The sequence below is a fragment of the Patagioenas fasciata genome, chromosome 2 (assembly GCF_037038585.1).
Source record: "Patagioenas fasciata isolate bPatFas1 chromosome 2, bPatFas1.hap1, whole genome shotgun sequence".
Lineage (NCBI taxonomy): Eukaryota > Metazoa > Chordata > Aves > Columbiformes > Columbidae > Patagioenas > Patagioenas fasciata.
In genome coordinates, this window is record NC_092521.1 from 100,563,471 (window position 1) to 100,581,925 (window position 18,455).

Sequence of the window (18,455 nt, forward strand, 5' to 3'; positions counted from 1 at the left end):
TTCTATGCTGAATCAAACATTTTACCACAAGATACAGGCTTTGTGGATCAGCGTGTCTTTCCCTGCTTTCAGAATATGATTACTTGCATAATTCTTTACTTCATTTATTAAGATTTAAAATAGATTTTTGGAAGTTTTTTAATTTCCATTTAGCTAATACAGTTTTGAACCCTCAGAAACTGTCTTCTAATTTCCAACCCAAATTAATCTAGGCCAGTTTCTATTTTATTTTCCCACATTGCCCTTTGTTTGACACTCCGCCCACCACCCCGCGTGTCCTCTTTGTGTAATAAACTCTTAAGCTATGTTTACCTTTCTACTAGATATTAACATTTTTAACTTAAATAGGCAGAAATTATCTCCAATCATAGTGCTCAAGCTTTTTCTGGCAAGTCACTACAGATAACGCGTTGTTATGCTAAGCTGGCAAAGTTACCTTGGGTACTTGGAATAAGTGAGGAGGCTGGTAACACTGATCCAGTACCAGTGAAGATAGATGATCAGTCTTACTAAAAAGTATATGAAGCCTGATGAATATCTAGTTCTTAACATTACTTACAGTAGCTGGCAGATTGCACTTCGCTATCTCTTGTCACTGAGATCAAGGAAATGTTTAAGCAGGCTGGTGTTCTGCAGCCTCTTTCTCAGGCAGTGGTCATTTTAGAAACATTTTATGCTTTTATGATGAGTTGTGCTTTCATGATTAAGCCACAGAACAACGAGCAGTTTAACTGGTTTGCAGAGAATAAAACAGCTTTTACTGTTCTGAAGATCAATCAGGTACATGGTTGAGAGTTGGGCAATACTGTAAGTAAAAGACGCTCCGTGCTTTGACTTGGCATTGAAGTAACTGTCTTGCTGTAAATGGTCATGCTCTTTGTCCCAGCCCTGCCGCTTATGGAAAGGTAGAGTTATCTTAGAAGGTTTATGTAATGTGTTCAGAAGTTCTGAGTTAATTTTAGCACTTGTTTAAAAAAGCACTTTCAATGTCAAAACTCCCTGCCTTCCAAAACACAAAAAGTTGCTGTTTTGTTCACTTCTATCAGTGATGTCAAAGCTGCTCAGTACAACTGACTTGTTCAGGAATCACTACTGACAATCTTCTGTGGCACAAGCCCATAGAGATGTGCATCACCCCGCTCCGAGGGGAGAGGGGAGGCTACTGATGTTACTGAAATGTGCAGTGCAATAACCGGCAGATTCCATTCTCCAATGAAGGACACTGTCTCATCAGCTCATTCAGCAGACAGTATTCCCTTGTAGGAGTCAAGCATTTTAAGAGGTACCACGTACACTTTGGCATCATGTATCCAAATACAATTAAAGTTGCTTTTATGGTGTATGTTTTTTTCCTTACAGAGAGACACTCGTATCTCATAGTACCTTTTATTATCAAGATTTAGCACAAACTTCACACACACTGATGCATGGATTTTTCTTTTCCAGTTTGGAAACAGGGAGCATAATCTACCCCTAGCTAACAGCAGTATTTTGGGTTATATTGCACACTACTATCTCTGATTACTGCAAAGCAGCCATTGTACTTACAAACACTCAAGTATTGGGTTTGCTATAGAATAAGCCACAAAACTTGTGAAATTCCCACACTTGTCATGAGCACTGGTGAATATTTACACACAGCCAATTAAACCCAAGGACAAGTACCACATGGAAATTCTTGCTGTGAACTGCAGTAATTATTTTTTCTGCTCTCTGATGTACTGAATTATGCTACTTCTCTGAAAAAAAGACACTGTTTTGCTTTTGTCAGTAGGAAGAGAAGGGATCAGATATTGTACTGCTTTTATGTTTGAGTACAGACATAAGCTATGGCAATACGACATATCTCTATTAGCCTGAGTGTGGAGGATACAGCATACCATATCTGAAAGAGTACCTGACAAGTTCCTAGAAGGAAAGACAAAACTTTATTAGTAGTTACATAAATGTAGTGATTTCAGCTCAGAAATGGTTCCAGTTACAATACTATATGACTTGCAATAAATAACATTTTATAGAAACAGATCCTAATACAAATTCTGTAATAGCTCACCCATCCACCCACAGGGAGAAGTGCTTCCATACAGAGACAAACTACTGACGTGCAGCTCATCTGCACTTGATTTGTAGCCTATGCAAAATAAAAAGTTATTTGCCTTTTCTCCTTCCTTTTTAAAATCTTATTTTTAAGGTTCCCTCCCTTGCTTTGGGGAGTTCAGGACCTAAAAGGTATGTGAGATGGGTTCTCCTTTGCTGCAGAAATATGGGATTAGTACTCTAGGTAGGGATCAATGATAAGCAATAGCTGATGTTAAGAAACTCTAATACACCTCTATCCCATTTCCCATCTAGAGGAATGTTTACGTCTCTCAGACCTCACATAAATGGCTCATAAGACTAAAGCAGCTGTAATTTAATTTACCGCTGTCTCAAAGTTCCAGCTGACTACCGCCCATTGTCAGTATACTGAGGGGTAAAACTAGTTTCAGTTGAGGCTTAAAACAAGAACAGGAAATTTGTCTAAGAACTCAGTTATTTCAAGAACATCAGAACTATCTAAGGAAAGTTTAAATCCAGCATAGAGAACATATGCAATCGCTCATTCTCTCTCTGTTAAGTTCCCACACTGTTAAGTCCCTTGCATGTGTGCACACTTCTGCTTGCCCACAAGAGACAAAGAAAGAAAAGGAAAATTAGCATCATGTAAGCAAACACAGTTGGCAACACAAAAGAGATGCCTGAACAGTACCTATATCTGACGCATCTGACAGAGGGAGACTGCTAATACTGTTCACCTAAAAGGACATAGTTGAAAATGTATTCTTACACATGAAACAAGAATAAACTTTATTTTTTCCTTTCCCAAATAAACAATCCTCTGCAACTAGATTGTTCACATTTTTCTTGAATTTCTCATCAATCTATTCAGTTAATACAAAAAGCTGAGAACTTGGATATGTATCTCAGCAAAGTGGGCAAAGTAAATTTTGCTTCGTACTGCAGCAGCAGTTTTGTTAAGAAAACTAAAAACACAAGCCGATGACCTGTTGCAGCAAGGCAGTTTCATGCTGCAAATACACTGTGTTGAGGACAGAACCTGAGTACTGAACCTGTTTAAAGGCTCAGGCAGTAATGGTAAGAAAGTTTCCTTACTTAAAATGCAAACAAAGGCAGTCCTTTTACATTGCTGGACAATCTCTGCTTGTGCATGTATAAATGTAAAAGCAAGATGCAAATGAAAATCCAGTACTTACATCAAGTCTGTAAGTATCAGCACACTGTCTGCCTTCAAAGGGAGGCAGTATCTTGTCAGTGTCAAATGGAATTCTTTATATTCAGTGGACTCTGAGCCATACTTGACAAGCTACCTCTAGTCTCCTCTGCTTTTCAGTGTGGATGAGACTGTTGGAAATATCCCCATCCCTATTTCACAAAGAAACTGCCAGCATTCTTCCACTATATGAAGGAAAACAGCGTGTGGAGGTGAACGTGAAGACTGAGAACCTGTTTCAGACCCATCATAACCCAAACCAGAAAGCTAGCATCAGAATTCTGCCATTGTGTTTGTATCTTAACAGCTAGTTTTTTGACCCTTTCATTCCAGGTATCACCTGACATTCCACAAGGAAGCAACAGTTGGTAGAAATAAAAATTACACTTAATCAAGATAAAAAGCTTGCTATAGTCTCTCCTAAATTCCTGACAAAATCATGCTTGGCCAAGTGACACAAACGTGATATCACAAATTCACAAGAGCCCCGAACTATAGTTTTCAAGTTCTGTGCAAGTCCCGTATTAAGAGCAAGCCTGGTCTTAATGTAAGAGGAATGACTTCTCCTTCCAAGGAGGTGGAAGAATCAAACTAGTAAAATTAGAAGCAGCTCAAAAATGTAAACTATATTCAACTTTCAAAACGTAACTAAAGCACTGCTAGCAACAAAGATGTCAAAGCATCCATCTAGAGAACAGAATTTAATAAGCAACTTCCGCTTGCTAGAGCCTTATGCAATAAGGAATTGTGTGTGTGAGGGGGAATAGCCCTGGGAATTCTACAGCATAGAGGAAAGCAGGTTTATGATTCCTGTAGTTGTTTTACTAGAGAATCAGTCTTTAGTTTTTGGGTTTTTTTTAAAAAAAGGAAGATGCCTGAATTTTAATTCCTTGAAAGAGCAACATCCTAGGCTTCAGCACCAGCTTTAAAAACGTAAAATAAAACCAAAACACACAAGTGATCGAGTGCATAAAACTGAAGGATGCTGCTGACTGCACTGACATGTCCTAAACGATAAGTTTATACATAAAGGCACAATGGATACAGTATTCAGCAGAAACATTAATGGCAGCGTGGTCAATACAAAGCTGTAGTTGTTTATGTTTGTTGGGTTTTGTTTGTTTTTAAATGCAAGTTTCCAAGAACATAAATCCTGCTAGAAGATTTTGGGAATTTGTGCCGAGTAGATTAAGCCAAACACTGATTTTAAAAGGAAAAAAAAAAATAGTATTTTGAGTGGGCCATAACTTTCGTCAGGAATGCTTTCAAGTGAATATTGCAGAATTATGTTAACATACCTGGAGCAAAATCTGAAAGACATCAAAAGCTGACCTTGATTTTATTAACAAAGTTATTTAAAAATATATATGCACACACTCAGGAAGGGAGAGTATAAGATAAAATAGATTTGTTTCAATAAATAGCCTAAAACCCTCATACGCATACAGTTAAAACCTGGCTTCTGAAGAAAGCAAATCATACCATTTACACCACATCTTGCTGGCTAGCATGGGAATAAACACGGAAAGCACTTGCATTAGCCCTTTTTAGCTCTTCACAGCCTCTCCCAACACCATGACTGTTGAAGCCACAGTCAGTTCTTCAATAAATGCAGGGCTGGGCACAGGATAAATGCTCCTCAGTGCAGCATCAGAAGCCTTGGGGACAGTTGCTGGGTGCATTGCAGAATCAAAAGTATGAATCCAGTTGTGCACGTCATACATGGCAGGTGCGCCCGAATATACAGGCAGCTGCCCACCCCTGGATGGCCGCCCTTTATGTTAAAAGCATTTTCTAATGATTACCTGAAGAGTAGAGAACAAGTCCAAGTTTGCCTTTACCTGGGAAGGGACACAATACATCTTTAATCAAATCCTGCAAAGACACAAACACTCGCTCTCTACTATTGCCCACAATGCCTTGGCTAAACTCCTCCATACTGCGGAGATGCCATCGGGTGTTCACATGCATCAATACACAGGTGATATCTTAGTTGGTGGAGGTAACAAAGAACAGGTAGGGTAAGTTGCTGAAACCATTTGGAACCTGTTGACTCGGAATGGGTTAGACATCCCACCTTTCAAATGTCAAGGTACCAGACAAGAAATCAAATTCCTAGGGGCTTGGTGGATGGCTGGAACAGTTGTGATACCCAATGATGCCCTATCAGTTATTGAGAAAGGGCAGACTCCAGACAGCAGGACACAGTTGCAGCAGTTGCTGGGTACATTAGGTTATTGGAAAAAGCATAAATTGGGTTTCTTGGTGCTTGCCTGCCTTTTGTATTATTTGCATCAAAAGAACAGAGAATGGGAGTGAACCCCACAACATACAGAGGACCTTAATGTCTTAAAGGATGAACTCAAGACCTATAAGGAGCTAGGCCCTTTCCCTTTGCCCACAAGAGTGTGTGCAAAGGTGCAGACTGGGCAGCATGTGCTATTGCCAGGGGAAACCACATCCCAGAATATAATCCAGTACCTTATAAAAGACCGTACGACCACGCAGCACGCATGTGCAACCTGGAGACCCCACCACCACTGACCAGCCACATGTGTGTACCTCTCGGGGACGTGGGGGGGCCACCTTGTGAGTGATGGACAAGCCAGCCTCCTGAGACGCACTGCTCCGCCTACCAGAGAAGCCACTTGGATCCATGCTGGTAATCTTTCTCTCTCAAACCTGTCCCTAATGCTTTGCTAAGTTTCCTACTTTCCTACTCTTTTTCTCTGTGTCCTATCACTATCTTCTTTACCAGTGTTCAATAAAGTTCCCAAGTTAAGTGGCATCTGATCTTGCTTGTGTCTTAATCTCACTCCGGGCAATATTAAAGAATCTCTCCAGCCTGGGGCTTCCCGGACAGGACCCCAACACAAGTAAGACTCACTACCTTTCAACAATCCCATCTGGCCAGTGCAGAAGCCCAATGGAGAGTGGAGACTAATAGCAGACTATTGTGGTCTGAATGATGTTACGTTAAGTGCTGCCATGCTGGACATGCTAGAGTTCCAATATGAACTGGAATCAAATGCAGCCAAGTGGTGTGCCACAACGGACATTGCTAATGCATTTTTCTCTATTCCTTTGGCAGCTGAGTGCAGGCCACCATTGCTTTCACCTGGAGGTGGAGGGGCATCCAGTACACCCGGAATCGGCTGCCCCAGGGGTTGAAACACAGCTCCACTATTTGCCATGGACCGATCCAGGCTGCACTGGAAGAGGGCAGAACTCCAGAACATCTGCAGTACATTGACAACATCATTGTATGGGGCAACACAGCAGAGGAAGTTTTTGAGAACAGTGAGAGGATAATCCAGATTCTTCTGCAAGCCGGTTTTGCTATAAAACAAAGTAAGGTCAAGGGACCTGCACATATTCAGTTTTCAGGTACAGATGGCAGGACAGAGATAATCAAATTCCAATGGATGTGGTCAACAAAATAGCAGCTATGTCTCTACCAACTAATAAAAAAGGAAACACAGACTTTCTTGGGGGTCGTGGGTTTTTGGAGAATGTACATTCCAAGCTGCAGTCAGACTGTGAGCCCTCTCTATCAGGTGACCCAGAAAAAGAATGACTTTGAGTGGGGCCCTGAGCAGCAGCAAGTCTTTGAAAAAATTAAGTGGGAGATAGTCTATGCCATGGTTCTTGGGCCAGTCCTGAGGGGACAACACATTAAAAATGTGCTCTACACTGCAGCTGAGGAAAATGGCCCTACCAAAAGCCTCTGACAGAAAGGATCAGGAGAGACTCATGGTCGACCCCCAGGGTTTTGGAGTTGGGGATGCAGAGGGTCTGAGGCCTGCTACACTCCAAGCGAAAAGGAGATATTGGCAGCATACAAAGGGGTTCAAGCTGCTTTAGAAGTGGTTGGTACTGAAGCACAGCTCCTCCTGGCACCTCAACTGCAGGTGTTGAGCTGGATGTTCAGGTGAAAGTGAAGGTCTCCTCTACTCATCACACAACTGATGCCAGGTGGAGTTCCATCTACAGTAATGGGGCCCCTATGGTATGGATTGAGTGCGCTTTTAATAGGTCACTCTTCTGCTTCAAGACAGGGATTGTTTGTTTTGCCTGGATTAATAGACTCTGATTATGTTGGACCCATAGGCATTATGTTGCAAGTCCTAACACCCCCTGTGACTATTAAACAGGGGACCCATATATCGCAATTGGTACCCTTTAGAGCATGTGTCCCAAAGGCTTTAGATGCGGAAAGAGGTCAGAAAGGTTTTGGCTCTACCAGAGCCCCTGTGGTTGCTTTCACGGAAAAACTGACTTTGGACAAACCATCTAGGTTAGTTTCCATATATGGGCCTGGAAGTGAGATTAGGAGAAAAAAAAATGCTTTTAGATTCAGGCGCAGATGTGACGATCATCCCTTGCACTGACTGGCCTCCGTGTTGGCCCTTCGAAGCAGTAAACACCATGGTAGTGGGGATTGGGAGGGCCACTCCTACCCACATCAGCACACATATGGTAAAGATAAGAGGTCGAGGGCTTAGAGGCATGGGTACGACCTTATGTTCTGAACATGACAATTGCATTATTAGCAAGGGATGTGATGTCTCAGTGGGGAATAGTCATGCAGTCACCTTTTTGATAATGGCCGTTGCAGCGAGCGACACCCAGCCATGTATGAATCTGAGTTGGGAAACAAATGATCCTGTCTGGGTGGATCAATGGCCACTACCAAAACAAAAGCTTGTGCATTTAGAGGAGTTGGTTGAAGAGCAACTCCGTCTCGGACATTTGGTCCCTTCCACCAGCCCATGGAATACACCTGTTTTTACTATCCAGAAGAAATCAGGGAAGTGGCCTTTACTACAAGACCTCAGGGCAATTAATGCAGTAATGAAAGATACGGGGGCACTGCAACCAGGTCTTCCTACCCCAACCATGCTTCCAAAAGATTGGGATATAATTGTCATTGATTTGAAGTATTGTTTTTTCACGATCCCATTACACCCAGAGGATTGTAGAAAGCTTGCCTCTACTGTTCCAGTGCTTAATCATCAAGCTCCCACGAAAAGATATCATTGGGTAGAGTTACCTCAGGGAATGAAAAATTCTTCTACTATTTGTCAATGGTATGTAGATTTGGTTTTAAAGTCATTTAGGCAGCAACACCCTCAGATGATCATCTACCATCATATGGATGATAGCCTTACGTGCAACGAAAAGGAAATTAGTGAGGATACAATAATTCAGTTGACAAAGCAAATAGGTCAGTGTGGTCTGGTTGTGGCACCAGAAAAGGTACAGTGAACCGCACCATGGAAATATCTAGTATATGAACTAACTCAGGCCATGATTAGACCTCAGAAGCTTACTATGAAAGCAAAGGTAGCAACCCTTCACAACGCAATGAAGTTGGTAGGGGACTTGCAGTGGATAAGAAATGTTGTGGGAATTACAAATACAGAGTTACAAACGTTGTTTAGTCTCCTTCATGGGGTCCAAGATCCCCAAGAACCATGGTGCCTTACACCAGAAGCACAAAAAGCACCTGAGCAGATTGCAAGAAAAATTTCACAGAATACTGCTCAGCGGATAAGATCAGAATTGCCTGTTATTCTTTACGTCTATAATACCAATAAGGAGGTGGCAGGACTTTTGGCCCAGTGGAGCACGGAAGAAAAGGATCCGTTGTTAGTATTAGAATAGATATTTTTAAACACTCAAAACCAAAAAAACATCACTCAAAGGTGGGAAGCCATTGCCCAGGTCGTAGTGAAAGGACTAAGCCGATATCTGACCTCGTCTGGATTGTATGTTGTTAAAAATTGTGATCCCTATTTCTCTCAATTTGTTTGAACAAATCCTTCTCAAACATGACAATCTTGCCTTAGCTCTTGCTGGATTCTGGTGCAGGTGGACAATCATTATCCACCGCATCCCATATTTAAAACCAACCTCCCCTTGGAGCCTATGTCAATTGTTAGTGAGCATCCATTAGATGCGATAACCATTTTCACAGATGCAAGTAGTCAATTACGCAAAGGAGGTTTTGTATGGTTTGAGAATGGTTAGTGGCATTCACAGATTGTTGTAGCTGAAGGATCAGTTAAAATTTTAGAGTTGCAAGCGGTGATAGCAGCATTACAAAAATGGCATAACTGCCAATTAATCTGGTAGCAGATTCTCTTTATGTTGTGGGAGTTGTACAAAGAACACATAGAGCGCTTTGGCAGCGAGTTTCCAACTCTGTTGTTTGAGGCATTATTAGATTTGTGGAACGTGTTAGATTATAGGACAGTGCCATTATTTATAATGCATATAAAAAGCCACTCTAACCTATCAGGTGGTCTAGTTGAGGGAAACAACATGATAGACAAACTCGTGGCAGTGACAGATGTATCTCCTTTTGAATAAGCCAGACGAGCTCACGAGTTCTTCCATCAATCCTCAGCATCACTCCGAAAACAGTTTGCACTTACCAAGGAAAAAGCTCAATCCATTATTGTAGCTTGTCCTGATTGTGCCCGCACAGTGCCTCTGCAACAAAAGGGAATAAATCCTCAGGGTTTGCAGCCAGATCAGTTATGGCAAACTGATATTACTGAATTTGCACTGTTTGGCCAACAAAAGTACATTCATGTGTCCACAGATACCTGTTCAGAACTCTTGTGGGCTACAGCTTTGACCTCAGCAAATGCAAAAGCGGTAAAGCGTCATTTATTACAAGCTTTTGCTGTCATGGGTGTTCCTACACAGATCAAACCAGATAATGGTCCCGCATACCATTCTGACACACTTGCAACCTTCCTCGTCCAGTGGAAGGTACAACACCTGTTCGGAGTCCCTTATAATTCTATGGGCCAGGCAGTTATTGAGCGTGCACACTGCACCTTGAAAAATCTTTTGTCTGTTTTGAAAAAACAAGGGGGAATTGGTGGGAGTCCAGAAGAGGTTTTGATGAAGGCACTGTATGTGCTGAACTGGCTTAATCCTAAAAGTGAGACTGAAATGGAACCTGTTGTTATGCACTATATAGAAAAAATGTCAAAGATTTTTCTGAAAAACGTACCTAAGGTTGTGGAGAGTTCTTGGAAAAAACAGGACAGGGGCTGTGTGCTGTGAACAAGCCAGAGCTCGATGTGGTTGTGGTGCAGGCTAGGACCTACACGGAAGGTTTTTCTGGAGACACCAAAGACTGAACGGAAGTAAACAGAAGCTGGTCTGCCCTCGACCCAGGCTGCAGGAGGGGCACTGTCGTCGCTGCACATGAACAGTTCGTGGACAGTGCCCTGCAGCTGATCACCATGGGGGGGGTAAGAGTGACTGCAGAGAGTAACCAATCGTAGCCTGCGCTTGCCGCGTGGCCATTGCGTAAAGAGTATATAAGGGTTGTAAAAACGTGCTCTGGCGGACATTGATAGTCAGTGTTGTCAAACGTTCATTAAAGGGCATTGATGTTAAACTCACATTGAACCAGATTCTTTACCCTCATCCGGTCCGCACGTCTGCATTCAAAGAGGCCTACAAAATTCTTCATTCTCCGACATTTGGTAGCAGAGGATGGTTCACAAAAGTAGGATCTCCGGAGTGCCATTTACTGCGGTAAGCAGCATTCATTAAAAGATGGAGCCAAGCCGGGTTGTAGAAGAGTGTGCTTTGTCCGGTAACAAAAGACAAGCACCAGACGAGCTGGCCACTCGCCTCCTACTTAAGACCGCGCTGATTAGATAATGGAACTTGAAACAGCTGCGGCACTGTTGACAACTATTCTCTCTAAGAGAGGTATCGAATCGTCACAGGAAAAGTTAATCACATTGATTACATTAGCCCAGAAGTGGGGACACTTTGGAGAAATTCCACTTTTGTTTTCCCCAACGGAATGGAGATTATTGGGGGATACTATGTGGGATAAGACTATCAGAGGGGCAGAAGAGAAAGAAATTAAAGCTCTGAGAGATTTGTGGAGAACCATGTTAGAATCGTTGGAAGTAATGAAGTCAGAACAACACGCTGCCCTGGGAGCCATGAGGGCGCCTGCCCCAGAACAAACCTGGACTGATAAAAGTTGTCGGCCGAACAAGAAGAGGGGCCTGTGGGCTACTTTGTGGGGTCTGCCTGCCGTTCGGGCTGGTTGAGGGGTCCCGGCTCAGCCAATACTCTCTCAATCTGATCTGCGGCGGGAATTGGAAACTTTGCCCTCCTCAAACAAAGAACCAGAAGTTTCCCGATCTGAGTCTCTGGGGCAATGTGAGAAGAAAGCAGAAGTGCATCTGGAATATTGTGTCCATTTCTGGGCCCCTCAGTTCAAGAAGGACAGGGAACTGCTGGAGAGAGTCCAGCGTAGGGCAACAAAGATGATTAAGGGAGTGGAGCACCTCCCTTATGAAGAAAGGCTGAGGGAGCTGGGTCTCTCTAGTTTGGAGAGGAGGAGACTGAGGGGTGACCTTATTAATGTTTATAAACATAAAAGGCTGAGTGCCATGAGAATGGAGCCAGGCTCTTCTCAGTGGCAAACAATGATAGGACAAGGAGTAACGGGATCAAGCTGGAACACAAGAGGTTCCACTTAAATTTGAGAAAAAACTTCTTCTCAGTGAGGGTGACAGAGCACTGGAACAGGCTGCCCAGGGAGGTTGTGGAGTCTCCTTCCCTGGAGACATTCAAAGCCCGCCTGGACATGCTCCCGTGTGACCTCACTTAAGTGTTCCTGCTCCAGCAGGGGGATTGGACTAGATGATCTTTCGAGGTCCCTTCCAATCCCAAACATACCGTGATACTGTGATAGGGGACTGTCCGGATGTGGGAGGCCCTGAGCGCCGCCCTCCTCCTACAGCTCAGCCTCTGCCCTACCCCGAGTCAGAAACACCCCCTCTGAGACTATCGCGTCAGATGGGCTGGGCCTGGTCGGGCCGCAGGCACCAGGGCCACCCCACAACTTGCCTCCAAAAATACATGCAGAGGGATCCTGTGAGCCTCCTTCTACATCATTGGGCTCATCACAAGGAGTAGAGCAGTTACTGAAAGTTATTACCAGTAAGCTTGAACAACTTGACTTGCAAATGTCAGATGTAGAGAAAAATAAGAGACAAATCGAATTTCAAAAACCAGGTTGCCTTCCTCAAACAACGCAACCAAAGGTATCCATAGAACCTACTGACCAGCCGCCGCCCCGACCTGACAGATGGTCAGGGGTCATCAAAGATGCCATCTTAGAAGGTGATTGGTCTCCAGCAAAATTAGCCCTACCAGTAATTCAAAATATGAACACCCAGACAGCAGTATGGGAACTACATGATTGGAAAATTTTACAGCAAGCCAAACAAACAATCACCAACTATGGGATACGTTCAGAAGCTACCAGACAAATACTGCATTGGATTTTTACTGTTGACTTATTGTGTCCCATGGACTGCCAAAATTTAATGCGCTTATTACTAACTCCAGCACAATTCCTCCTGTGGGAATCAGCCTGGTATCAACAAGCGCAGCAAGAAACAGCCAAACAAACCAGTCCAAATGACCCATTAACCAATGTGGTACCCGATGCCTATACGGGTCGTGGACAGTACGCTACAATAGAAGTTCAACTGCGATTTATTGCTGAAGTTCACTGGAAAGTTGCACAACTTGCTCTAGATCCTTTCTTAACTTTACCAGGACCCTTAGCTCCCTCATTCAGCAGAATACGCCAAGGTACTACAGAAAATTTCACGCATTTTATTGACCGGTTACATGAAGGAGTAATGCAAAACCCGTATTTGTCAGAGGAGATGAAAAACCAAATATTTCAGTTGCTAGCTTTCGATAATGCAAATTCAAAGACTAAACAAATATTAGCAACTCTGCCACCAGGATCTTCAGTAGAACAAATGCTGACGCAAGCAGCCAGGACAGAAGAACAGCAAAGTGCGGAGGTGATGGCTGCCGCTTTCGAAGGGGTCATGCAGAGATCTCTTCAACAAGTTAGCCAGCAAATCTCATCTACAATCCAACCAGTAGTGGCAGCAGTTCAGTGATCCCACCACTGGAATGTGGAAGGGACCAGTACCTGTTATTTTTAATGGTAGAGGGTACATGTGTCTCTCCACAGATCAAGGTCCATTGTGGGTTCCAAGCCAAGCAGTAAAGCCGGAGTTGAAGCAAATTCAACCAAATCAACTCCCTGCAACAGAACCTTCGGAGGACACAGAGTGAGTCGTAACTTTTGCATTAATTTAGCTGTGACATGTATGTGTAATATAGTTACATAAGTAGGTCTTAATGATAAAGTGTTAAGCATGTGGAAAGTTTGTATCCTTTTCATTCTCTTGAGAAACAGTCTAGTTCCTTGGTTTTTGTTAAGAACTGCTTTTGATCCTCGTCAAAATGTATGGTGACATTAGGAAGGTCTTTAAACATCACTACCTTCTGGGCAGGTTTATCAACATCCAGCACGCTGTTTGTTACATGTTGAGCAGAAGTACCATTAAACCAAAGTTCTTGGAATTCGTTTAATCAATCCATTGCGATATTTAAACGGCAATGGAATACCTCAAGTTCGCTAAGAAGAAAAATATTAGCGCATGGTTTGACAACCATGACAATTGCGATGATCGCCTTCCCGTAGGGTCAGAACCACAGGAAATCGAACCGATTGATTTTTTGGTTTAGACAGTTTAATAAATTGGCTTGGCCTAGGGGGATGAATTAAGGGTTTATTGCAAAGTGCCTTGTTTATGTTGATTGTTGTTGTAATTTATATGTTATGTATAAGTTGTTCTTTATCATGTATCAAAGAGGGGTTAGAACGCATAGCTAATCAAGCCTGGCTTGTTCAAAAAGAAAAAAGGAGGAATTGTGGAGAGTTTTTGGAAGAAAGAGGACATGGGCTGTGTACTGCGAACAAGTCAGAGCTTGATGTGGCTGTGGTGCAGGCTAGGACCTACACGGAAGGTTTTTCTGGAGACACCAAAGACTGAACGGAAGTAAACAGAAGCTGGTCTGCCCTCGACCCAGGCTGCAGGAGGGGCACTGTCGTCGCTGCACATGAACAGTTCGTGGACAGTGCCCTGCAGCTAATCACCATGGGGGGGAAGAGTGACTGCAGAGAGTAACCAATCGTAGCCTGCACTTGCCGCATGGCCATTGGGTAAAGAGTATATAAGGGTTGTAAAAATGTGCTCTGGCAGACATTGATAGTCAGTGTTGTTAAACATTCATTAAAGGGCATTGATGTTAAACTCGCATTGAGCCAGATTCTTTACCCTTGCCCGGTCCACACATCTGCATTCAAACAGGCCTACAAAATTCTTCATTCTCCGACATAAGGTTAGTGTGTTTCATCTGATAACACAACAATGGGAAGATCCTATGTCATTAATAAACTGGGGAAGGGGATATGCTTGTGTTTCTACAGGTAACCATAAAAATTCGTGGATCCCAGCAAAGTGGGTGAGACCTTGGCTAGCTAACAAGGAAGAAACTGATTGCAATGATGACGACCCTCAACCTCAGAGGTGTTATCGCTTTTAGCAACGGATGTAGCCAATGTTGAGAATACCACTTTGTAAAACAGAGCAGTGATTAACTTTTCGTTATTGGCCCTGGTCACAGTTATGAAGAGCTTGATTGTATGTGTTGTTTGAACTTAAAAGATTTGCAGAACATGAAAATAACAGAAGATGTTGGGTTTTTTGGGTTGGATGCCTTGTTTGGCTGAAAGGAATATTGAAAACAGGTCTGTTCTTGTTAACTGTAATTGTATTAGCCTTAATGTTCTTGCCCTGTATTTTGCACTGTCTTCAAAGCATGATACAGCATATTGTTAACATTATATTAAATGAAAGAGGGGGAGATGTAGTGGCAGAGCCCCACCCAGCCCAGGGGGACGGGGTTGTTGCCAGCCTGGATGAGAGGTGAAGCCAGAGACAAAAGAAACAAAAGGAGCCCCATAAGAAGCTAACGATGAATGAGCAATCGCCGGACACGCGCATGCAGAGTGCATGGACAGTGCATGCAGCCTATCACGTTATTGTATAGCACGTGTTGTAACCACATTGTTGCAAGGCGCGTGGACAGGGCAGCTTTGGTATAAAGCTAGAGTGGTCCAACAATAAAGTGAACTCTGTGAACATCACATTGGTGTGTCAAGTTCCATCTCTCGCATGGAAAAGCAATAGGAAAGAAGTCAGAAAGTCGTGGTCAATGGGGCAGAGTCCAGTTGGAGGCCTGTATCTAGTGGAATCCCTCAGGGGCCAGTACTATTCAATATGTTCATCGATTACTTGGACGACGGAACAGAGTGCACTGTCAGCAAGTTTGCTGATGACACCACGCTGGGAAGGAGTGGCTGACACACCAGAAGGCTGTGCTGCCATCCAGCAAGACCTGGACAGGCTGGAGAGTTGAGTGGGGAAAAAAGTAATGAAATATAACAAGAGAAAGTGTAGAGTCTTGCATCTCGGCAGTAACAACTCCAGGTTCCAGTATAAGTTGGGGAATGACCTATTAGAGAGCAGCATAGGGGAATGGGACCTGGGGGTCCTGGTGGACAGCAGGATGACCATGAGCCAGCACTGTGCCCTTGTGGCCAAGAAGGCCAATGGCATCCTGGGGTGCATTAGAAGAGGTGTGGTTAGTAGGCCCAGAGAGGTTCTCCTCCCCCTCTACTCTGCCCTGGTGAGACCACACCTGGAATATTGTGTCCAGTTCTAGGCCCCTCAGTTCAAGGACAGGGAACTGCTGGAGAGAGTCCAGCGCAGGGAAACAAATATGATTAAGGGAGTGGAGCATCTCCCTTATGAAGAAAGGCTGAGGGAGCTGGGTCTCTTTAGTTCGGAAGAGACTGAGGGGTGACCTCATTAATGTTTATAAATATGTAAAGGGTGAGTGTCACGAGGATGGAGGCAGGCTCTTCTCGGTGACAACCAATGGCAGGACAAGGGGCAATGGATACAAACTAGAACACAGGAGGTTCCACTTAAATTTGAGAAAAAACTTCTTCTCAGTGAGGTTGACAGAACACTGGCACAGGCTGCCCAGGGATGTTGTGGAGTCTGCTTCTCTGGAGACATTGAAAACCTGCTTGGACACCTTCCTGTGTAACCTTATCTACGTTCTTTGGGTTTGTTTGTCTGTTTTCTTTCCTTTGCTGTTCCGTTAAATTGCTCTTATTCCAACTCACGAGTTTTACCTTTGTTTTATGCTTCTCCTCCCCAACACACAGGAGGTGGGGAAAGAGCAAGCTAGCAGCACGTGGTTTTAGCTGCCAGCTGGAGGGGAACTGGGGCTAAACTGCAACAGGGGCATGGCTTTAAAGCCTAACAAACACACTGTAAAGAAATTCAGATTGAGAACAAGAACATCAAAACTCTAAACACACCTACCCTTCCCAAACACATAAAAGGACCTCTTCAGACCAGCACATCTAGTCACTGAATAGCCACAGAAAAAAAAAGTAAAACAATCTATATTGTTCAAGCTAAATCTTCCTCAGTACCACTTCCCATGACAACCAAGGTAGACACCGAACCTCCTGCTTCACGTAGGTTATTTGGCCCCAGCATTCCACTACACAAACACCTGGCACATTTTTTAACTGAGCACTAAGGCTGACAGATGAAAACTCATCTCAGCTGAGGCTTCAGTTTCAAAAGGTACAGAGCTCCTTTAAAGAGCTCTTTAAACAAAAAGTTGTTTGGGATGCTCAAAATGCTTCTGAAGGTACATCACACCAAGTCCTTCCTGCTACTGTTTCCTGGCTGGATGCGGCAGAGTCCAGAGACCCAAGGGATGTTCATCATTACAGAAGCAACATGACACTGGACTTCCCTGCAGGAACCATACTTTCTAGGTAAATACAGGGAACACTGCATCCTACAGGACACAGATGTATCACATTACAGCTGATTGAGTGCAACTGCTAATTGTAAACTTCCTTAAAAACAAAGACATTTCCATCTGATGAGCACCACCCTAGAAAAGGAAGTCACAAAGCAGAGTCAGAGATAAATACAATGCACTAAAAATGTTCTCTCTTTGTGTTCCCAACCTAAACTTACGATGAAGATGGAGCCTGTGGTCACTTACAGCTCTCCATAGTTGTAAGGGAATTAATCTATATTTGCTTTTGTTGTTTAGGTCAGCATCAATATCACACTGCTTCTCTGAGAGCAAGGTAGGAGCACAGGCATGAATCTGTATGCCTCTCACCACTCTTAGTAGCGTAACAGCCCTGGCTACTTTTGTAGCATTGATAGAGGAAAACAGGCCTTCTGAAGTCCAGATAAACATTCAGCATGGGACATGCAAGAAATAAGATGTGCTTTTCCTTGTTCTTTTAACAGTAACAAAAGGAACTAGCAGGCCATCTAATCCTTCCTCCTTCTTTCCCATAACTGTGCTAGAAATTTACCCTTTCATCTGCAATTAGTTGATATTTTAGGACGCGTTTTGGAAAACAGAGGTTGGCCAACATGTTTCAGATGTGTTGGACCAGCATGTTCTGTTTGTTTACCCTCATTCAGTTATCTGTCTTTGGAGCTGTAGTTGAAGGAAACTCCATTTCTGATGGATCCATTCATGAGGGTTTTAGGATTCTCTCTTTCAACCTTTTCTCTGCTGAAGATAGTGTCCTGATCACTGTCAAACTCTGATTCAGAGACCATCAGACTGGAGTTGTGTTCTGTACTTCTATGTTTTATACCTGACAATAAAAAAGCAAAACAAGCTCATTAAAAATGTTTCACTTTTTAGTAACAACCAACTATCCTCTCCTCTGCTGCTCAAAGCAAGATAAGTGAAAACATTCTCTTCAATCCAGCATAATAGCAAGCACCACTGCCACCACCAACAATGAGTTCACTGCAGGTCCATTAGTTTATGGCTCTGAAATGTGTATATATGCATTTAAATTTGAAAAAAAAAAAAAAAAAAAAATCAAGATTATCTTAGTATATAGCTAACATACTTTTAATAGCTTGAATCTGGAAATTAGTCTGTCCACTCAACTATCTGATTAGCACTAGTGGCTATGAAAAGTCATGGTTTCTACAGAAATGTTACATCTGTCTTTCTAGGACAGCAATTTCTCAGGACGATTTTATTTATCTGGATTCCAATATTTCCCTGCCAAAAACTGAAACTCAGATAAATCAAAATACATGTGAGCAGAAGGTAGCAGCTGATGTTTAACAAGGTACTTATGGGCCAGGATGAAACTGCTGTGCAGCAATAAAAACAGCTC

At 43.1% G+C, this 18,455-nt stretch overlaps 1 protein-coding gene across 7 annotated transcripts in view; it reads right to left on the reverse strand.

The window, feature by feature from the left end:
• Positions 1–1,905: 1,905 nt before the first annotated feature.
• The window catches only part of KIAA0319 (KIAA0319 ortholog), a 69,443-nt gene continuing 52,893 nt past the window's right edge, over positions 1,906–18,455 (reverse strand). For 4 of the 7 annotated variants that reach the window (XM_071804637.1, XM_071804636.1, XM_071804635.1 and 1 more), the window contains exon 21: positions 1,906–17,915. In XM_071804637.1, coding sequence (XP_071660738.1) covers positions 17,737–17,915 — 179 coding nt within the window. In that variant the 3' untranslated portion in view covers positions 1,906–17,736. The remainder of the gene's footprint in view (positions 17,916–18,455) is intronic. The other 3 variants (XR_011737620.1, XM_071804634.1, XM_071804633.1) reach the window with 3 other exon arrangements.